We start from the raw sequence: 23,106 nt of genomic DNA, 5'->3' as shown, positions 1-23,106 counted from the left end.
TAGTAAAGTAATTGTATCCTGTGCTTACACATCTCACTTGATTCGAGTGAAACGTTTCAATGCACTGTTTGGTGTTTTATTAGTCCATATATGTGAGTTTGAGATGTTATTAAAGTCAGACTTTATGTAACAGGATATTTTTGAGACTGGCCTCAAGGTGTTGTCTGCAAGAAAACAGTCGCATCAATCTCTGACTTTTCCTGTGCTTTAAGGGAAATCCTCTCAGGCTTAAGCTTGACTTGACTGTGTTTGATGTAATTGCAGCAACCACACCACACTGATCCAACATACACAGCAACCACTGCAGTGTGATTCAGTGCAAGTTCACTAAAAGTTAAAAACACATGTGTCTGAGTGTTTTTCAGGCTGCAAGTGAAACTGATAATGAGTATGTGAATTAAATTAGTCAACTAATAATATTATTTAAAACAAAAAAAAAAGGAAACCAGTTATCTGCCATTTTGAAGTAACACATGGCAATATTTATTTGACTCTTAGGTTTCAGTTTTGTTCCAGTGTAGCAGGGTACTTAGGAATTTAGACAGTGTGATTTCATGTCTTTCCAAAAGCAAACACACAAACAAAAGATATCCACTCATCTTCCTATAAAAGTATCACTGAGATACTGAGTATTGTTATTAGTGTATGTCACATAAAACCCACCTGAGTGCAGTCTCTGATGGAGCATTTAGCTGAGCTCAGTGAGCTGTGAAACGTGTGAAAACAGGTTAACTATTAAAAATGGTAATAAAAAAAAATACTAATACTACAATAATTATTCCTACTACCGCTATTACTGCTACCACCACTACTAATAACTGACTGGCATTTTTTTTCATACACTTGGTCATAACCAGGTTATTATCTTTTCTTGTTAGTTTCAACCTTTTATGGACTTTCCTGTCAACAAAGGTTTTGTTGCAGGCTGTAAACATGATTATTTATGTTGCAAAGTTAGACATTTTAACATGTGAGTCTGTGCCAACTAACTCACTTTAAAAGCCTGTCTTAAGTGGCCATTAGAGGGACTGCAGTTATTTTCTTCATGAATTGACTTCATTTTTCAGACCTGGAGGTTTTTGCTTGATTAAATTACATACATAAATATGTAATATATAAATGCTCACTTTTTATTTTTCCCCAGTTGCATAAATAACCTATGAACATAACCAAAGTTTTAGAAAAGTCTTAGGTTTTTTTTTCCCTTTGTCTTTTCCTCTGCTCTTCCCATCTAAAAATTGTTGCAAGGCTCAGTTGCTGAGTGGATATTTTTTACATCAAGTGATTTATACCTGGTGAAATGTCAGAAAGGTGTGGGAAATGGACTCCTTGTTGCCAGTGACTTGGTCGTAATAGAATGAATGTTTTATTAAAATGAGCTGAAAAACCGATGTCACAAGACTTTTCCAGGAACATTTTTTTTTATTTCGGTCTCCGTGGTTACTCCACGTGTCTTTGCTCTTTGGTGTTTCTATGGTGACGAACTTTTTTCTCTCCTCTCTTCCTCTTTCAGTGTCATCCAGCCTCCATTACCACTACCTATAGACAAGGTAAGAACAGAAGTATGTATGTGTGTGCGTGTTTTTGTTTGTGTTGTCCTGTCCCATGTCAAAGTGTCTCTCACTCACTCACATGTAGGGCTACACCTCAGAGAAGCATCTAAGAGTGTGTGTTTGTATTTCTAACACACATAAGTGGTCTTTAAACACACAGAGTGGAGTTAGTCAGCTGACAAAGGAATGCAGAGATCCCTGCCAGTTGGTGCTGCAGCATTACAGAAATCCTTCATGTGCATCAAGAAGCAGGATTTCTTTTTTCTGCCACTGTACAGGCTGTGGTTTCACATACATTTAGATGTTTGTCCACTCAAGTTTAAAAAGAAATTTGTTATGTTCTCAGAGCTAGGATGTGACCTCTCTAAACTGAAGTCCCAATGCTTTTGGAGATCAACTATTTGTTTGGATTCATAATTAGGGGTGGGATTTATCAATTAAAATCGATTCTGGCTTGGATAACGTGATATCGATTCATTAAAATCCTGAATTGATTTTTAAATATAAATTTATTTTGCCTGAAATGCCAGAATCTCAGGTTAAACCTCACAAAATTTCTACAACCACCAAACAGCTAAAACAGTAAATGACAGCAGGTACACTGATTCTGCACAAAGACGTAAACACAAAACGCGGACCCAACGCATCCGAATCAGTGAGCTGTCGTCTTTCTCACCCGACGCACGTACGCGGACACGCCGTCGGGGCTGAAAGCCAACAGCTCACTGATTTTGAAGCGTTGGCGGGCACTTTGTGTTTACGTCCTTTTTGCGCTAGATTCTGAAGCTGCAGATTTTATCTCTCTCCAAACAATACTGACTGAACCAGCAGCCAAAGACGATCCAAACTACGCTTCACATTTCGCTTCACATAAACATCGTCACGAATTTCCTCTTACTTTTGCTGTTTTGCTTCCACCACGATAAAATCGCACTTCATGTAGAGCTCTCTCTCTCTTTCTCTCTCTCAGGAATAGTTTCCCATCTAAAAATCTGTTTTTTGCATTATTCGCTTACTTATTACCCACCAGTCTACAGTCTGCTGGTTCTTTTTGGGGTTTTTTTGCTAACTTACTTCCGACAACAAAGCCTCATTTCTGCTGTTCAATACTGAACAAATTTAAACTTAAACTTAAAATTACGCAAAATTTCAAAATGCTTAGCTGTGTCTCTAATCAAACCTCTGTAACTTTGCTCTGCTTCACTTCGTTTTTGACTGCACAATATTTTTAAGGTCATCTGCTATAAAAACCCAGACCAGGAAAACCGCCTTCATGTTTTTCTGTGTTTTATCCTCAGTTACTTTGACACAAAGGAATCTGCTGTGATGCTTACACCTTTGATAAAGTCTCACAAGTGTCAGCTTTCTTTTTATAGATATAAAAAAATATAGATATGTACTGATAAGTGATCAGAATTATAATATTTCTGACTGTCTGAGGCAAAATTTCCCCGATTCGAATCAAATCGTGGATCGAATCGATGCGGGACCTTGTGAATTGGAATTGAATCAACTCTAGATGAAAAGTTATCTGTAACCCCTCACTAGAAAGATCTGTTATTTGCAGCATTTCACATTTCAGTTATTGATTTGGAAATTCATATCTATGAAAATCAATTCTAGCTTTACCAAAGTCTACATCAGCATGTGGCACACTTCAGACTTGCGTGACTCGACTTGCCATTGTTTATTTTAGTGTGCTTTAAAGTCTTCTCCTGTGTCTTCACGGTAAGGAGAGATGAAGGGGTGAATAAGCAGCTAAGTTGCTGAGCTGTGCTGTGACTGCACACATGCCTTGACTCCGGTTGTGTTTGGGTTAAATGGGATGGGTTAAAAAATGTTTTAATGTTTGAATTGTGTGTAAAAACTGCTTTTCACAGATAATGTCCATAATCCACACAGCGGGACATTATCTTTTATACAGTTGCACGGTTTAAATTTGGGCCAGCTTTGGTGGGATTTGCAATCCTGCAAATCTAACACTCAAAATTTGGTTTTCCCAATTTACAGTAATATTGGTCATTCCTGTCATGCTTCTTGGAATCTGCCTCTCCATGTGGGGTGAATTTCCAAGCCAAATTAAGAGATGCTAAAATTTGCAACACTGAAAGCTGCTGTTCCAGGAAGTCTCACAAACCTACACAGACAGGCATCAAAGAGCATGAATGAAGCCAAAAACAAAATACCCTGTACAATTTAAAGTACACTTTTTTGTTTTTTTGTTTTTCTACAAGTCAGGTGCTAAATTCAGTCATATAGACTTCTTTTAAAGTTCCAGAAGGAATTGAGGTTGATTCTTTAACCTCAATGTTGTAACATTGGGAAAATTCCTTAGTACTGTAATCGGGAAATTTGCTGTTAGTTTAGCTGATCAATTGACTAGTACCAATGTATTGTATGTACACTACAAGATTATTTCTGCACATAAAAAATATTGGACTTTGAGCTTCCCACGAAGTAAAATCTTTAGATATATGAAAATATTGATTTTAATCAGTGGTGTTTTTTTTTTTTCTAATAGTGGGATTTCCTTAGAATAAAGTTTTGTCTTTTTTATTTTGTTTTGGTCTTTTGCAAATAGTCATAAAATATTAGGAAAGTGCACAGATTTATGCTCAGTAAGGCAACACGGACCGTTTTGAGAATGTAAAAACCTGTACTGGTATCAAGAAGTTCCAGTAATAAGGTATCAACCATTTGAAAAAGAAATAAAAAAAGAAATCAGTAGAAATTACGAGCTTTAGTTGCTGTGGTTTGTTTTACAGCTACTTTGCAATTAGTTGAATTAGTCCGCATGCAACAGCTGGCTCCCAGTGCTGTGTTCACACAAGGGATAATTTATCATGTAATTTGAATGAACGAGTAAATCTTTGTCATATCATAACGAACACCTTTCTATAGTTTCCTGTACCACACCATATGTGATCATGTAGACACATGGTACTTTAACAAATTTATTTAAACACATTATATAGATGTAATGTAATGTAATGTAACTCTATGTGCCATACAGTGCAGTACCAGACTAATTGTGTACCCATAGTGTGTTGTACCAGGCTTCCTCTGTTGCCTCGCCCTGCTCTGATTCTTCCTCAGAGCAGCAAAGACTCAGTATAACCTGTCTGAGGAATGTAGGCTGGTGTGTGAGCACGCCTGAGAGGAGCTATGATTACATTTGAGCCATTCTTAAACATAGTTAAGTGTCCTAAAGCAGGATCCTCACATCTCCCAGGTCTCAACACACATAGTCATATGTGTGTGTGTGTATAAATGTATTAAACCTTATGTAGGTTAGCGCCGCAAGTGTAAAAGGTGTTTTCCTCATTATGTTCTCATACTGGTAACAAACATAAAACATCGATAACAAAGGGCATGCTGATTTGATTTGTACACATATATACAAGGATAAAAGAAAACCAGCTCACAGATCTGTTATAAAAACCAACCAGCAGGAATAGGTGTGGACATACAAAGGTGACCATGCGGCTTTGATATTTCATGGTTAATCTGTTGTCTGACAACAGGAACATATTTATTATTTGCCTGTATACTGAATACTGTGTAAGTGTAAAGTCTGTGAGAAGCAAGCAGATGGAAATGGCTAACAGAAATCCAGCTGAGCGTAACACTAATGGACACTATCAGTACTGCTCGTTATCAGTCACTCCTTAAAGTTTAATTTTCCACAGAGCTTTTTCCTGTGTACATGAAATCTTTCTTCAGATGAGTGGAGAACCTGAACATGTCAGTGTGGTTATTTGTAGGCTGTATTGAGTGTTTTCATCACTTTGCTTGCTATCACGCAGACCTATTTGAAATTTGACTAGATTTGTTTCGTTAAGGATTCTTTCGTTAAATTCAACAGCCTCCAACAACAAAAAGAAAAGCAGTACTAACTTTAACACTTTTTTGTGCTAAATATGTTTTGCTACTGGCAGTCAGTAGCAGATAGTTAGCATCCATTCTATGATACACAACTTAGCATTGACCCAGGCTTAAAGTGTGGAAAAGCGTGGGGCTGTAAAGGTACTGCATGTAGGCCACCAGAAGTAAATTACAATAAATATGTTGTAAATTATACAACTTAAAAAAAACAAACAGAACAAAGAAGAATACACTACATTATTCATTTTCTGACCCGTTTTTGATACTGAAGTAATTTGTCATTATCAGAGGGAAAGAGGTAAAAATTAAGTTGTGGCTACAACAGTAACAGTTGCATAGATGCATAGATAAACATTACTGACTGACAAACAGATATTGAAATGAAAGTTATTAACGGAGAGTCGTTCAGAGAATTCTGAAGCTCAAAGTGAGTCAATGAAAGCAGAGAATTATATATTTCATGTCATGTTTTAATGATCAGAGATGTAGTCAGGCAGAAGTGGACACTGTTCCTGTGCTCTGTCTTCATGTATGTTTGTTGTTGTATGTTAAGGTCAGCTTACTCTTTAACCTTTGGTTTTTCAGCTGTTTATTGACTCCTTGCATTCAAACAAAAGGCTGAATGAGTCTCAGAGAACTGTCAGGATGTTTCCATGGTTTGTGTTTGTTTTTTAGGTTGCAGCCAACACTCCCAGTATGTATTCTCAGGAACTGTTCCAGCTCTCCCAGTATCTACAGGTAACACACTGACACCTACTGGACATATTTGAGAACTACACTAACAATAATGAGTCTGAAATGTGATTGTGCTTCTCCTTATTTTCTTATTTATATAAATATGTACAAACACAGTTAAACTGGTGCTTGCTCACATACAAATAATCATGGTGAGCCATAAGTTCAGGCTTCAGACTGCTCTAAACAGCTGGTTTATGGCTGTTTTTGCACCATCTATATGATGCCATGCAGAGGGATATCCTTCATATAGTTATCAGGCTTGAAGGCTCCACCCACCTGCCGGTCAACCCTTGTGTTTACAAACAACAGCCAATCAGAAGAATGCAGGCTTACTCTGTTACACCCCAAAGGACTAAAGTTATGAAGCTGGGAAATGAACAGAATAGGTCTGCTTTAACAAGACAACATTGGTAATGTGAAGACTTGACAGGAGTATTTCTCTGATGTGAAATTGATGTGAATTTTTATCTGATCAAAAAAATAGATTACATAATGAAAAGCATACATCAGAGGTCATTACTAAAAACCAACTTTCTATAAAGCACAAAGAACTGAAATGAAGAATACATGTTTAAATTATTTCTAAAGGAAGAGTGAAAAAATCTGATTACTGGTTTTGTTTTTATTTTTAATTTTTATATTATCCGTTTTTAGCTACAATCACTTAAGATTGTAGCTAAAAACGGAACCATGTATAATATTATCATAAATGTTGATGCACTGTACCAGAGTTGGCTTAGAACTAATTTGCATCCTCATTCCCTCGGAAGGTTCCAAGCAAAGATTACAATAAACCGCAAAGAACAAGCAGCTAACTGAAGTTAACTGGTGCACTAATATTAGTGGATAAAAATCAGACATTGTCATGAATAACTGTGTAAGCTTTTGTTTGTGCTTAGTTATTTTTCATCGACGACCTCCCTCTCACTCTCTAGGAGGCCTTACACAGAGAGCAGATGTTGGAGCAGAAGTTAGCCACTCTTCAGCGTCTGTTAGCCACCACTCAGGAGGCCTCAGAGAGCAGCTGGCAGGTAGGAAATACCACGTTTCATTCTTCATTCTTCACAAGTTGAGGAACAAGTGCAGCTGTGATCATGCTTTCTGGCAGGTCAGCATTTAGTCTTTTTAGTAACATATGAGTATAGTGTTTCCCACAAATCTCAAAGATGAGCACAACAAAATGAGGCACAGCACTTTCATTGGTTATTTAATAATAGAGCCTATATAGAGTTGTGAACTTGGATTCACCTCGAGTTTGCAACATCATATCTAACTGCTCATATTTAATCAGGGTCATTTAGTACACTACGCTGCGATTAGTTAAACTAATTTGTGTTGTTTTCATCTATAGATGGTATCTAATGTGATAAGGACTGCTGTAAACTAAGTGTGTGTCTCCTACAGGCTTTGATTGATGAGGACCGTCTTCTCTCCAGGCTGGAGGTGATGGGCAGTCAGTTACAAGCTTACTCTAAGGTATACATACACATAAAAAAATGGCTGCATACTTCTACAATGAATCAAAGCAAAGTTAAAATGATCATCGCGTTTTAAAATTCTCTTTCAGTCCCAGACAGAGGAAGGGATCCGTAAGGAACTCTTGGCTCTTCAGGAGGACAAACACAACTACGAGACAACGGCAAAGGAGTCTCTGAGGAGAGTTCTGCAGGAGAAGATCGAGGTGGTCAGGAAGCTGTCAGAGGTGGAGGTACGATACACATGTGTATATGGTATGCACAGAATGAAACTAATTAAAACTTCTAAGGTTAACATTTGGTGCCATCTCTGCTGTTGTGCAGCGCACGCTCAGTAACACCGAGGACGAGTGCACCCACCTGAAGGAGATGTCTGAAAGGAGTCAGGAGGAGCTGAGGGAGCTCGCCAACAAGTACAACGCGGCCGTTAATGAGATCAAAGAGCTCACTGACAAAATTAAGGTAACCGTCAAGGAAAAATTATTTATTTTCCTGCAGCATTACTTTATTTTAGAACAAGTTTTATTTAAATGTGTTTTTGGGAGATATATTTAGAATAAAATTATCTACAAATTCAGTAGAGGGAATCTGTGCTCATTTTAAGCTCATTTTGTGTTTTATTCTTAGACTCTGCTAGAGCAGCTTTGCATTATTTATAGTTCAGAATAATCCTTATTTATCAAAAATGGGAGCTGTGTTTTATGTAGCATATAATCTTTTTTTTCTATTTGGTTTCTCCCCATTTCCCTCCTTATTCCACTTTTTTTTACCCTTGTCTTTGTCCTCTTCTGTTCCTTCCTTTGGCTAACCTCTCCTACGTCCTTTTCTCCTCCTCCAGGCTGCAGAGGGAAGACAGGAGGAGCTCACTCAGCGGGGCGCGACAGAGAAGAGGGAGTTGGAACTACGGATTGAGGAAATGGAGGAGAAGGAGCAGGTTCTCCAGGCTCGCATCGAGGCTCTGCAGGCAGACAATGACTTCACCAATGAGAGGCTCGCTGCCCTGCAGGGTACAAACACACGTGCGCACACACTTCAATTCATGTGGCATTACACAGACTTGGACGCTTAATCCAATCATATGGTTGCGTAAATCAAAGCTTGATCCCAAATTGTAATAAAAGCAACTGGACAGCAACTTCTCATTCAGGAGGAGCTCAGAGTTGATCTGCTACTTGCAATTAGACATCTGAGTGTATTTAGGCATCCGATTAGGATGTTGGATCTGTTTTGCAATAGTTAATGGAGAAAATGACAAAAAGTGTATTTTGACTAAATTGTGAGGAGGTCATATTACTGTAGTATGAGACAGGTGGCTGGTCAAAACAATTTATAACAAATGAAAGGTCTCCTTTTTACCTGTGCTTTAATAACATGCTCATCCTCTAGTCATAATCCTTTTCGCAGCTTAAAAAAATGCCAGCCCTCTCGTGTACTTTGTGGTCCAGTAACTTAGAATATTTATAAACATCATAGCCAATTTCAGTTTTGTACTGAATGACCTGGTTAAACTCATGATAGGTTGGATACATTAAATGATGGTTTTTCAGTCACCTGGTGATCAATCTGCATCGTCTGCATCTTTACAACTATACACAGAGCAAACACACTGTCCTATTTAACCCGCTGGCATAGTGATCCCTTTACGCCAGTCACTTTAATAACATAGCTCCTCTTGCGCAGGTCAGATCATGTCTTCGACCTGTGCTCGGACTTCCTGTCAGTCAACACTTCTCTCTGCTTTTGTTGTTGTTGTTGTTGTTGTTGTTTACAGTGCGGTTAGAACAGCTACAAGAGAAAAGCATTAAAGAGAACAACAGTCTGGGTGAGTCCACATGTCCTGGGTTTGCGTCATCTGCATCACCGTCTGTTTGTGTATCTCTATCACTTCCTCAGCCTCCACTAATGATGCATGACAGCTTCCTGCATGATTTCCATGTAATTTCCTGTTGCTTGCTGCTCTTATCACTGAACTTCTATCTGTCTGTCACGGGAATCTGGGTGTCTTCTGTTTTCGTCTTGTTTATGGTAGCATGACATCCAGCCTTCGGGTTTCCATTTCCTCTGGTAGTTTATATCTTGGTGCAGGAACTGAAGCGTTCAAATAAGTCCTGAGAGTATTCAGAAAGTGTCATCTTTTTCCACGTTTATAATCAGAAACATAAACACTGAGATAAAATGACCTAAATTTAAGTTTTCAAATATTAGGAAGGTTTATAATAATTAGTTTTAGGTGATGTTACTTATAGAAATACGATGTTACACAGCAATATTACTGGGGGGTTAACAGGAAGTTAAAATAATTTATCAGGAATATATCCAGTTTTGAAAATCAGTGGAGAATATATTGGGCATGGTTGTCAGGCTCAGTTGCAGCCCTCTCCTCTTATACAGACCTATTATATGAAAAGTGGCTGCACATGAGCGCACCCTGCAGCATTATTGACTAACTCATAAGTCACCAGAAATGGGAGCTGTAGGACCAGCATCATTTATGCTTATTACAGTATGAAACATAGCAAATATTTCCAACTTTGTAAAGGTTGTTCTTATTATTCCAGTTATGACTTATTTGAATAAGTAAACAAATAGTAAAGCTTTACACTGCATGTTAAAACAAATTAGGGGATTAAGGCACCGCACACTAGCTGCATCCATCATACAGTATGTGGGTTCTTGTGCAAAAAAACGTTGTGGTCATTTTCCAGAGATTTTTACAGTTCGCTCACCAATAAAGCAGCTCAGTTTTATAGTGTAACTACATATATCTCTACAATGATTCCAGCTGATGTAAGATGTTGCACTAGGCAACGAGAATAGAGGGAATAGAGGCGAGTTCAGAATTGATTGAGCAACTTGAGCAAAAAACTTTCTTTGTCTGTTTCTCAACTCTTCAGCTGTGATTCTTCTGATGCCATTAAGAAATGGAGGGGAAGCTTGATGACGCCCTTAAATGGCAGCTTGAGCTGTTTGGTTTAACTTTGCTGTGAGATAGTGAGAGGAAGAAAAATGTCGTTTGGAGAAAAGTGAGCGAGATAGGATTATTATTATTATTATTTTTGGTACATTCTGAAACTGGGAGTTGAAATGTGAAAGTGGGTCTCTGACGAACAGGTAAAAAAATATGACGTGAAACTAAGGCGAGTAAATATTTTACCTAAAACAACCAAAGGTTTGCTGATGCTGTGGCTCTGGTGATCTGAACTTTAATTTATGTTAAATTAGTAGTTTTTACCCCTCAGCCGTAAAAGGCTGATGAGGTATTGTTGTCACACCGCCTAAAGCGTTTTCTTTTTAATGATTGTTCAGGGGTACATCTTTTCCTTAGGGATTAATAAAGTTCTGATTCTGATTCTAAAGTCTTTTGAAGCCAAAGTGTTTCATGTGACCTTCAGTTTCAGCTCTGTGTGAAGCCCGTAGGATTTGTACAAGGCTTCATGTCCTTTAAATAGCTCGATGGTCGGTATATCCACTGGTGATAGTGATGGAAGTTTTTTTTTCTGGGGCTTTTTGGATAATCTGGGCTGTTTCTCTGGTTTCCAAACTGTCCACTGCTTTGTTTTTCTTCCTGTGGGGGGAAAAGTAGCCTTGGTCACTGATTGACTTCTGGTCATTGAATGCCTGACACTCTGAACATGAATGTTGCGGGTGACTGCCTCACTGCACACCTCGCCACAGTAATCACCTTATGACGGAACCCGCCATCATTTAGACTCTGTGCTCAACATTTCTGGTGACATTTCGACAAAATCGTCTATATCTGATCTGGTCACATGACAGATGTCGTCACTGTCCCCCACGGACCAGTAGAGGAGCTTGTCGAGGACAGAGATTCCACACAGCAGATACGCGAGAGCCAGGAGGAAGACGATGATGAGGATACAGACACCGATGATGGTGCAGTTGGGGAAGATGAAGATGCTGATGGTAGTTTAATTATCATAATAATAAACTATTTAATTTATATCTAGGCTTGTTTTTTTAAAAGGTTTTCCTTCACAGAATTAACAAAACAAAATGCTATTGTAATACAAATAATTAGAAAAACATTTAGGGAATAATTTGCTATTGATATTATTTTCTTTGGGGGGGGGTTCCCCAGGTTTTTAGATTTTTTTTTATTTTTTTTTAATTTTTTTTTTAACATTGATCTTTATTTTAGGATACAGACAAACACTTTCTAATTTAAAAATGCATTTTATTTTTTTAATCACTCTCTTAAACCCTCTTAGTGAGGAACTAGTTTTACCTAGTAATTTATGAGTGCAGAGTGACCTTAATCCCGTTCAAATCTGCCATCTCTAATTACTCCAACCAGGAGATCATGTGCTTGGTTTGGTTTCTGTCCTCTGGCAGGATTCAGGATTCAACTGAACACTGCCTTCTGGGCCAGTCGATCAATGCTTTTTCTGTTCATGGGTTTGCATACTGTGTAATGACACAATATCTCCTAAATTGGTACCCACAGTGGTCCAAAATGTGTTGGATTTTTTCCCCTTTCCGTTTCTTTTTTTTAATGAAGTGGGTTAAGATCACAGACACTATCCAAGTTTTTTTTTTTTTTTTTTTTTAAAACAACAGCCAGTTAAACATTCCTGCCACATCATATTACCCATGACTATCCTCCAGTTTTCTTGAAATAACCTATTTCAGACGGTGATACTTTACTTAAAATGAGCCTCATATTTTGCACATTTAAATGATAACTTGTTTGATCCGAGCCTTGAATTCAGTTTTTGTGTATTGTTAGAATTTTGGGAGTTAAACTGTATCATCTTTTTGATTTCACTTTGTTTTGGTAACGTCTCTACTTAGATGCAAAAATGAGGTGGAATTATTATTATCATTATTATTATTTCTTCAAAATTCGAGCGGACTTGTGAAAACTGTTGGGCTGGTTAACTCGTTATTTCTTGTGCGTGATGTTGAAATGAAAACTTGCTGGGAGGCTTTGTTTCCTGTCTGCTGTTTGCTTGTCCACATCTTGTCTGATGTGGTATCTGTCCAGAACCTTTGTGTTATAACTTTCTGTCTGAAGAGACCAATTTTGGCTTTAATTTCAGCTCCATCCTTTTATTGTGCATCTATCTGTCCTCATAGTTCTCTGTAAATCGTTCTTTCATGCATTCTACCTGCTTCTACCTGTTTGTCCGTCATGATTTCTGTCTTTGGTTCTACCTGTCTGGTCTAAAACCGGGTTGGGTCTGGAGAGCCAATTCTCCACTGGATCCTGTTCCAGATTTGTCGATCCTTAAGGACAATGTTTTGTGATTCTGCTTATCTAATCCAGAACATTAAGTTTTATGGTCTGCTCTTCAGTGTGCTTATATTGGCTACACAGGCACAAGCACGTGGGATGCAGTAAACCCACTTGTCTTGCAGTTCAATATAATATTGCAATAAAACCAGTTTAGAATCAGGACAAGTTTTAAAAAAAAAAAAATCAAAATCCAGAAATTCAAAAAAATTGTATCGATCTGCGTTAAATCCATGGTTCAATTTACCCTGGCATTGATAAGCAGAATCAATAAAATCGAAAAGAAATACCGGGCTCTGCTCTGATAGTCTTCATAGTAATGTCAGTTCTCTGTGTTTCTATCAGACAACTGTCATGTTAACAACAGCGGAGGAGACTCGACTAGAAACCAACAATTAATTGACTGTCTGCGTGAGTACAAGCATCCATTTCTGCTGTTACCGAAACACTTTTTCCTCATTATTTCCTTTACTTTCTTCCCACGGAGGCCAAACAATGCCAGGAGAAGCCAAATGAAACTGTCAGAGCGCTTAAGTCATAAAATGAAAAGCACAACATTTAAGTTATACTTAGGCAATTTTTATTTTGTTTTCCTCAGAATTATAAGATCTGGACACTAACATTTAATAACTAAAAATTTCTTCCACTAAATTCCAATAATACCATAATATCCCACTTTGTAATGATTTTAAAAATTCTAAATTTCGAGATGTGATGTAATGAAATCTACATTTTTCTTACTCATTCTTCACATGCCTTAACACATCATCGCATCCTTGTATTTTCCTGGTTTAAAGTTGTTTCTGTTCTTGCTCATTCTTCTTTACTTAACTAGTGAACTGTGATTAAATCTTTTGGATGAAGATTGTTTTTCTTTAATTGGCTGTTTCTTCAGAGCAGTTTTATTTTGTGTGAAACAGGCTAGTAAAGAGTATTCTGAGAAAACTGCATGTGTTCTTTTCATAAAGATTGGCTAAGCAGCATAAACTTTTTAAGGTTGAGTAGTATTAAGCGTAGTATTTAAACCTTAAGCAGCCAAACTATTTTATGCAGATATAATTGTTTAATGGCTATGTTTGTCTTTTCATGGTTTCAATCAAATGTTCTTTGCTGCTGTGGGTCTTTTAGTTTGTTCACTGCAAAATATTATGTAGTACAAAGTAAAGAATAAAAATGAAGTATTAAAATCATACTTCATTTATATTCAACAACACAAGAAACAAAACAACATCGATTTCTAGCACAATTTTCTATTATCCTTGCCACACCAAAGGATGATCTCTTAAAGAAAAGTTGTAGATAAGGTTGGGCGATATGTAAATTTTTTCCAGTCCAATAACCGATGATAGGCGATATATTCATGCAGGTGAGTTTTTTTATTGGCGGAGCAATGTGATTATGCACAGACTGATTTGTGTGTTTAGAATTTATACGTTTTGTTTGGAGGGAATATTCTACCTTCTTTTCACTGCGGCCACAGTGATGTGGACGCTGCACCGGTCCATCGTGGTGAAGAGAGTGTAAAAGCGAAGCTCTCAATTTACTGGTCGATCTACGTCCCTATCCTCACCTATGGCCACGAGCTGTGGGTAGTGACCGAAAGAACGAGAGCGCGGATACAAGCGGCGGAAATGAGCTTCCTCCGAAGGGTGGCTGGCCTCTCCCTTAGAGATAGGGTGAGAAGTTCAGCCATCCGGGAGGGGCTCAGAGTAGAGCCGCTGCTCCTCCACATCGAAAGGAGCCAGCTGAGGTGGTTCGGGCATCTAACAAGGATACCTTCTGGGTGAGGTGTTCCGGGCATGTCCCACTGGGAGGAGGCCCCGGGGCAGACCCAGGACACGCTGGAGAGATTATATCTCTCGGCTGGCCTGGGAACGCCTTGGTGTTCCCCCGGATAGGCTAGAGGAGGTGGCTGGGGAGAGGGAAGTCTGGGCTTCTCTGCTTAGGCTACTGCCCCCACGACCCGGCCCCGGATAAAACGGAAGAAGATGGATGGTTTTTTTCTGATTTAAAAAAAACAGTCTATACTACTCTGCAAGAGCGACATCTTGTTTTTCTGTCAGCAGCAGCACATGAAATTTACCTCACTGCAGCTGGCACAGACATGAATGAGCTCTCTTTGTGATTATTCCTAAAATCACAGCACAGCTGTTGTTTGTGACTGTTGTGAATGAAGAGAGCAAATATGTGTTATTGGGAAGATTAAGTTAAAGTGTTAATACCATTTGTCAGATCATTTGAGCAGGCTTTAGCTGAAAAATTGTGAAACTAGAGGACCCACCTAAGCCTTAATTTCAGTTTTATTTTTCATGGTTCTGTGAGAATAATTAGATTACATTTGGAGCCTGGTGATGTTTCACTGACCAAATGTTCCTGAATATTGAACTCTTTCTTCCTCTTTTTTAAAAAAAAAAACCCACACATATATATTGTTTGCTTTGATTTCCTTATGGCATCTTTTATTCTTCTTCTCCTGGAGCAGTGTTTTTTCCTGCATGCTGCTTTTATGACTTTTCACTAACGTGAAACAGATTTTTTTTTTGCTCCCTTCTATTTTTTCCCCCTCGCCTTCTCTTCTAGTTTCTTCAGTTCACATAACTTTGGAAATTTTACCTTTTTACACATTGACCATGTCTTCACTCATACCAGAAACAGATTGAGTAGCAAGTGTGTGAAAACATTTGAGGAAACATCATCCACTGTGGAATTTTTATTGCTGCTGTACCTTGTCGGTTGATTACATTTACTGTCAGCTGTCAGCCACATTCTGGTGTGGTTTATAATGCACAGATGGAGATTAGGACTTTAGATGAAGCTTTAGTTTTAAGGTCATTTGGAATTGATTGAAGTGAGCTGTGTTAATTTTGTAGTTTAATTTCACATTTATTGTGTGAACAGCTAATAACAGCTGGTAAGCGTAGTTTGGCTTTTTCAAGGGTCTCGATTGCATTAAGTATTTATTTTTTATTAACTTTATTTCCACATTTGAATTCAGTTAGTTTTTGCTGTACAAAAATGTCATTGGATTTATCATACTGAATGTAAGGATACATAAGTGAGATGTCACTGCAGTAGTGATTAATTACTTCAAGCTGTCAGCTGGTTCAGTGTTTTACACGTTTTTTCCAGTCGTCTGATAATTGTGTTAAAATGATTCATCTCTGATTCAGCTGTTCAGTTTGAGAAGTTTGAAATAAAACATTACTTTTTCTGGATTTGTATACTAACACTTTTACTAACCAACTGCTAATCCAGCTGATAATGGTGGCAGTCAGATTTTATTTTCAGACTTATTTAAACTGATTCCTTCTGGTTTTCTGTTTTTTTTCTCTCTCTGCAGCCGTCATAGACCTAAAGAAGACCGTCAGTGATTCACTCCACAAACTGGCCAACTTTGATGGTAAGTTAATAACTCAGTTTCTTTTGGATTTCTTTTGTTTTTTGAGTCCTGATATAGATTCATCCATGAACAAAAGCAAGCTAAATGGATTGCTGTTTTTTAAAACCTGAACTGAAATTTTCACCCTGATGTTTCTGTAGAAGTGATGGACGCCCACTTACAGAACAACCAGACGGCGGGAGATGACATCCTGACCAGCCCTGATCGACTCAAAGGTAGAGAACACACCAGAGTTAGAAATTAGGTTTCATGATATTGTTTTATTTTTTTTAAATGTTCAGTTTTAATGATCCCAAAATTACATTTGATTTAAGTAGAAGTATAAATCTACCTGAACACTGTGCATGTGTTCCAGCTGATTAAAGTAATTTATTGGTTTTGAATTTGATGGCACGAGTAAATGTTGACTGTCAAGTGATTACACTGTAGTTTTTTAGTTAGTCCTGGCTGATGTGCATGTTTGTTTTCGTGTGTACGTCCACAGGGAATCAGATGGATGCCAAAGAGTCAGACATGTCCGACACTCTGAGTCCCAGCAAAGACCGCAGCAGTGACGACACGTCAGGTCAGTGAAAACACCCATACATTCTTGCTCATCGGTTTAAGTCTAATTTTGGCAATTCCAAAATTTGTCTTGTGTTTTCTCAGTTTTACTGGAAAGGTTTTTCTTTTCCACCTAATTTCGAATAGCGTTGACATCTGTTTAAAGTTTAGCTGTTCTGTCTCACACTGTCTGCTCTTCAATCTTTAATTAATCATAGAGTAGCTTTACAAATTACTGAGAATGTTTCGATTTTTTCCTGAGGGTCATAAATGAGTTGCCTGAAAGAGATTTGTGTTATGTATCTTTTAAAATCGCTTGTTCTCTCTAGCAGTTTATTATGTCAGTATCTGATTCGTCTTGAAACTGCTGGAGTATAGATCCTAAAGCAGCCACAGGAGTTTTACGCGTTTTTGTGTGTTTCAGATGGAAACATGAACGACCAAGAGCTGAATGAACCTCAGAACAGAGTAGCTCTGCTCAAAGGTAACTGTGGCCGTGCACCTGTGATCATAAACCCCAAAACACCGGGCCGCCCAGTTTGATTATTGTATTTAACTGACCATTAGGGAGATGTTCAGCTGTGCTGGTCCCTGAAGGGCCTGGTGTTTTTTCCATTTTAGAGTTTGTGTCTACAGACTGTATGAAAGGCAGATGAAGCGAAGCCTGAAGTGCCTTAAACTCTCACCCCTGCTAATGGCCAGCAGGGGGTGCCTTTGGGTGCAATAAGAAGTCTAGGTGTATTAAATATGAGTGGGGGGAAAAGGCCTCATTGCCATGACCTGTGACCTCGGTAAACTATTTCCTGCAGTTTGTGGTCTCAGGCGATATTTTAAATAAGCGCATTTTTTAAAGCTGGGATTGCATTTACTTATGTCTAATATACACATGTAAATCTGAATAACTGAACCAGGACGTCATGGCAACTTCATCCATCTTTTCAATAAAATATCTACTAGCTACTATCTAGTCAGCTGGACACCCCCCACCGCCCCCACCCACTACACTCCTGACTGACTGAATAAAATAGTCCAGTCAGTTATGTTCAGTAAGTTGATATCCACACTGCCACCGTGTGCTCAGTCATTTATTCATATATGTATTTATTGAACAGTGAAGAAGTTAAGTCTGGAAAGTTCCTGTTTTTTGTTTTTTGAATAAAAATACAGATAATTTGTAGACCCTGACTTTGTCATTGAATAATAATAATAATAATAATAATAATAATAATAAATAATGTACTTAACATTTTGTATGTGTCTGTGGTTAGATGAGCTACATCGGGCCGGTCTAGAGCCTGGAGACACGGAGCAGGTCATCCACCATCTCCACAGAGAGCTTCTGGAGGCCCAAGAATTAGCCAACACCGGCAAGCAGAAATGTCTAGAGCTACAAGGTAACAGTGTTCTCACAATGCTGTGGATTATATTTTATAATTAGAATTTTAATTAAAATTAATAGCTCGCAAACTTTGTTTGAATTAAAGTTTACCTCATACATTTTTACTACAGTATTGTTGAGTTTGTGAGATTACAGTTCTTGCCCTGCATCGCTCCAATTATACGTTGCATGAAAATATAAAAGAACAGTGGTATAAACATGACTGTGTGACTCTTGGTGTGCAGCTCTGTTGGAGGAGGAGAGGAGGAGTAACTCTCAGCTGACTGAGGAGTCGACCAAACAGATCCAGTTCTTGCAGAGTGAGTGAATACAGAGAAAAATATGTACTATAGATTTGTATCAATAAGTATTTAGCTGCCACATCTCACTTCCTATGTGCTTGTGTGTTTTTAGCTCAGCTTGGGAAGCTTCAGGCTGACATGGAGGCACTGAGGGAGCAGAGGGAGAGCACAATCTGTAGCACCAGAGAGGAGCTTTACTCTGCCCAGGAGGAGGTACCTCTTCACCTACTGTTGCTTCCAGTTCTTCATCATAACTCTTCCTCACTTCTCTTCCATTCTGTCTTGAAACCTCTCTTGGCTAATGTGTAACATGTCAGACTCTTCATGGACTCCAGGGTTTGAGTGGGTCATTAATAACCCTTTAAAAGTTGAAATTGCTAATAAGAGCTTAAAAAAAAACTAACTAAAAAAACTGAACTAAAACTAATAAAAGGGAAAATTTTAATTAACTGAAATAAGACAACAAACTGAAACAACATTGTGTGCAATTAAAAATATTCAGGGAATGTCTTTGGGTTTACTCAGTCTGGTTACATTTTTTTAACACACAAGTCCTCAGGAGGTTTTAGTGCATCTTACTAGGGGTGCAACGATACACAAAATTCACCGTTCAGTTCAGTTCAATACTTTGGTGTCACACTTCGATACAAATTTTTTTTTTTAATTTGTCATTTATTAAAATTATAAATATATATTTTAACTCAAAAGTACAGTTTTTAAATTTAATGCTGAAACAACAAAATAAAAATAAAAAATAGATCTATCTGATCAAGGAATCACTCATCTTTGGAAAAGAGAGTTTATTACAGAGAAATAGCTCTTTCCAAAATAAAAGCTATACTATACTCTTCTTCCGGGGTATATTCTCAGCAGCATATTAAACATATCAGGTCCCCATAAGGTGCTAACGGCTGTCTAAATGACTCTGGTAAAGTTTATAGCATGCGTGCTTGTTGTTTTTGTCTGCTTCCAATTTGCACTAGGATGATGTCGGCGTAAATGTGCAGTCATATTCGTTGTGTTCCCACTAGTGCTGTCAGTGTTAATCTCGTTAAAATGACATTAACGCCATAACGCGGCAAATCTCCGTTAACAAGTTACCGCAGATCGCCCCGTGCATGGGGCTGGACGGCGTCAACACGTTAACAAGCTAACTGCGCTAACACACTAGTTCCCACCAATGTAATTGAGCATTGCGTGGCACATCCAACATACTGTTTTACTTTTGTCCATGACGCGCTTACCATTAGGGTCATGCTTCACATGAAGACCAAAATAGTTCCAAACGCCAAATCTGAATGAGGGTGGGGGAGGTTCAATTTGCCATGTTGCAACGAGCTTAGTTTTTGTCTTGCTAGCTTGTGCTGCGCTCAGTGGATCTGTGCTCGACAGTGCAGCCTAGGCAGAGTAGTCGAACGCAAATCCTCTGAGCGCTCAACACAGACAGCATCGTCAGAAGAAAAGTTAATAAAATAAATAAAAAATTTGTATTGTTCAATATCGATACAAGTATCGTTGCACCCCTACATCTTACATCTTGCCTGTGGAAATATTTTTAAAAATATTTTCTTTTGAAATCATTGTAATAATAACAAACATTGAAACTAATAAAAATGAAATTGTAACTAGACATTCTTGTTTCTAAAAATGACAAATAGTAAACAATGTGACATTGTTTGCTCATAGTCCTTTCTAAGTTTATAAAAAACATTATAAGGATTTGTTTGTTTGTTTAAATGAGTCAGGAACCCTGGAATCTCTGTCACTCATTCTTCGTTATGCAAAAAGCCTCCCTGTTTGTCAGTTTGCACCAAATTGTAGTCTCATGAGAAAGTGATCGAACCACCGATTGTGTTTTTGCTATCAGATTCTTGTCCTGCGACACGCTATGGAGGCGGCCACGGCGGAGCGGGAGCGTGAGATCACTGTCCTGCAGGCAGACCTGGTCAGTGTGCGCTCCGAGCTAGAGCACTGGAGGAACACAGCCGCCAAATACGAGGAGGAGATCGCCCGGCTGCAGGAGGCCTTCACGCAGCAGGCACAGCAGCAGACTGCTGCCAGCGAGCTGCAGGGTGAGCACTGCCTGCATGTTTGTCTGAGGCTGTCTATTCATGTCTTTGAATCACTACTAATCATAACTGTGCATCCTCTGTCTCGCTGCCACAGTGGAGTGCACTGCATTGCACCAGCGGTGTACGTGTTTGCAGCAGGACTGTGATGGCCTGAGAGCTGAGAGGAAAACACTCACAGAAAAACTGCACCGCCTGGAGGCTGAGCTGAGCAGGTACATACACATTGCTTTAAATTTTTTTTATCTGAATCCACTGTTTTATTTTATTTTATTTATTTTACTATACTGCAGTGCTGTCAGAATTATACAAGATTACATTTAATTATTTGTCAAAAAAAGATCCACACAGCTATAAACCTTTTTGAATATAGCGTTACTAAATAAACACCACTTTGAAACTTATATTCTCTTAACTGGATCTCAAGCTGAGAGTCTCGAAACCTGGAACATATCAAACTTTGTTAGGTGGACGTTAAAGTCTTTTGACAGGCGTGATTGAGTTGATGAATTCTGGCCGAGGACGGCTCTCGGGAGCAGTGCCAAGTCGACAGATCAGGTTCAGAGTTTGGATTCAGCATTAAAGGGCGGGCTGAGGGTGAGACTGACAGAAGGAAACATGGTGTCCAGCTGATTCAGGCAGAGAAAGACGAGGAGATGACAGCTGACTGACAGCTCACTGAGACTATCTGCCAGATTTGTTCTCCACTGAGAGAAAACACTGCTGCATGTTCTCACCACAACCACGTCCTCAGCAGGATTTTATCTGCGCTTCAGCTACAATTTTTTTTTTTACTAGTTTACAATAAACTGTACACATCTTTTGACTTCCTACAAAGAGATGAATGCACTTTGGACATGGACGATTCTTATCCGGCATATTGACAGCTGAGGTAAACAGTGAACTGACAGCCTACCCAGATAGCAAAAACCTCCAAGCTGGATCCAGTTCGGAGTCACTTTGCTGTCTGAGTACACTCACTACAGATGAAAGGTGGTCAGAGCTTTTGAGGTAATTCAAAGGATAAAAAAATAGGATACTGTAAGATAGTTACACACCCATCTGTTTTGTATTTCCTGGTTTATTACTGTTGTTGATATTATTCAAAAAAGTTCAGGTCGAATGTACAAAAAACGTTTTCTTGTAAACAAACTGTAAACATCCATTATGGGCTAATCTAATATAAATGTTTTTTGATCTTTTGACTGAATGAATCACATTATTCCTACAACAGCCACCTCAGCAGGAATGATCCGGTTGATTTGGGAGGAGTAAGCAAACAATTTGAGCTGACTGAAATCTATGGACAACTAGCTTTGAAATCTTACACACTGTAACTTTGAAGTTTAAAAAGGAATTTATTTAGATTTATTTAGTTGTTATGGAAGATAAATGACCTGTAGAGTCAGAACCATGTTTTGTACCAGCCTGTAAACAGGTTTATTTCTGCTCTAAAGTTGGAAATCCCTTTTGGAACCAGCCTCAAGTGGCTGTTAGAGGAACTGCAGTATTTGGGACTGCTTTGTTGGCTTACTTTTTTATTAAGGTCTAGTGTAGTTATGTTTGTAATTGCAAGCTCGACATGTATTTTAACTACAGTTGCACTCAGAAGTAATCAAGCATTTTTTTCTCCTGTGTTTTAAAGTTATCAAATCCCAGGAGAAGACTGAAAACCACTTTAAAGAGATCTGACTAATGAGAGTTGTCAGCATTTCCAAAGTTTGATTTTGCTGTTTGTGGATCAATTTCTGCATTTGAACTCTTTCTGATGACATTTAGGGAAACAAGTCAGAGTGTTTTTTAATGTTTTGACATTTTGTTGCAGCATTTACATAAACAAGCTAAATACAGAAATCACTGTTTACAGTACCAGTCGAAGGATTTGATCCACATGTTGGACAGAAGGTTTTCAAAACTATAAACACATGTATAAACTCCATGTTCCAGTTTATGTTGCATGTAGCTCTATAAGCAGAAAATTATATTGGAGAGCTACGTCAAAAGGAATTTACCAGTGTAAATTCCAGTAAAATGTTCTATCAGATCAAAATCTTCGCTGTCAATAAAAGAATTCCCGTCAGCACATAATTTTCCATATCATAATGCATTTGTAAGATGGATGAGGTCAGTCAGTGCCGAGACACACTGAGGACTTGGCCAAAAACATACCCCTAGTCTATTTTTGATGGATGGTGCACCAAGCTGTATAGTGCAGATAAGCAGGACAGGAAGCCAGACACAGAGAAAGCATACAGTTTGGTCATTTTTCAGAATAAAACACTCTGTATGAACCAGGCACTCATCTGTTTACCAGCAGTGATGGTGAACACATGACTATTGAGAAGACACGACTATTTGTTAACATTAAGTCTCACTCTTCTTAATAAAAAAGGGATATGCAATGTTTGTGCCTTTATTTGCTAAAATTATTTTTAAAAATGTTGTACATCATGTGTAAGGTATCCCAGTTACACACAATGATTTATATATTTTTTGTTTTATAATGGCG

At 38.3% G+C, this 23,106-nt stretch overlaps 1 protein-coding gene across 9 annotated transcripts in view; it reads left to right on the top strand.

Annotated features, from left to right (window-relative positions):
• Positions 1-23,106, top strand: part of slmapa (sarcolemma associated protein a) — a 78,815-nt gene that overhangs the window by 43,576 nt on the left and 12,133 nt on the right. For 4 of the 9 annotated variants that reach the window (XM_042225814.1, XM_042225815.1, XM_042225817.1 and 1 more), the window contains 19 exons: positions 1,514-1,550; positions 6,114-6,176; positions 7,112-7,207; positions 7,581-7,652; positions 7,744-7,884; positions 7,976-8,113; positions 8,490-8,658; positions 9,423-9,473; positions 11,429-11,575; positions 13,251-13,316; positions 16,246-16,305; positions 16,446-16,520; positions 16,790-16,870; positions 17,273-17,332; positions 18,117-18,242; positions 18,472-18,546; positions 18,641-18,741; positions 20,396-20,600; positions 20,695-20,812. In XM_042225814.1, coding sequence (XP_042081748.1) covers positions 1,514-1,550; positions 6,114-6,176; positions 7,112-7,207; positions 7,581-7,652; positions 7,744-7,884; positions 7,976-8,113; positions 8,490-8,658; positions 9,423-9,473; positions 11,429-11,575; positions 13,251-13,316; positions 16,246-16,305; positions 16,446-16,520; positions 16,790-16,870; positions 17,273-17,332; positions 18,117-18,242; positions 18,472-18,546; positions 18,641-18,741; positions 20,396-20,600; positions 20,695-20,812 — 1,881 coding nt within the window. The remainder of the gene's footprint in view (positions 1-1,513; positions 1,551-6,113; positions 6,177-7,111; positions 7,208-7,580; positions 7,653-7,743; positions 7,885-7,975; positions 8,114-8,489; positions 8,659-9,422; positions 9,474-11,428; positions 11,576-13,250; positions 13,317-16,245; positions 16,306-16,445; positions 16,521-16,789; positions 16,871-17,272; positions 17,333-18,116; positions 18,243-18,471; positions 18,547-18,640; positions 18,742-20,395; positions 20,601-20,694; positions 20,813-23,106) is intronic. The other 5 variants (XM_042225819.1, XM_042225820.1, XM_042225816.1 and 2 more) reach the window with 4 other exon arrangements.

Source organism: Haplochromis burtoni, unplaced genomic scaffold (assembly GCF_018398535.1).
Source record: "Haplochromis burtoni strain Fernald_Lab_line unplaced genomic scaffold, NCSU_Asbu1 Contig_183, whole genome shotgun sequence".
In the NCBI taxonomy this organism is placed as follows: Eukaryota; Metazoa; Chordata; class Actinopteri; order Cichliformes; family Cichlidae; genus Haplochromis; species Haplochromis burtoni.
Note: the sequence above shows the minus strand (reverse complement) of the source record. Positions and strands in the feature narration are given on the sequence as shown.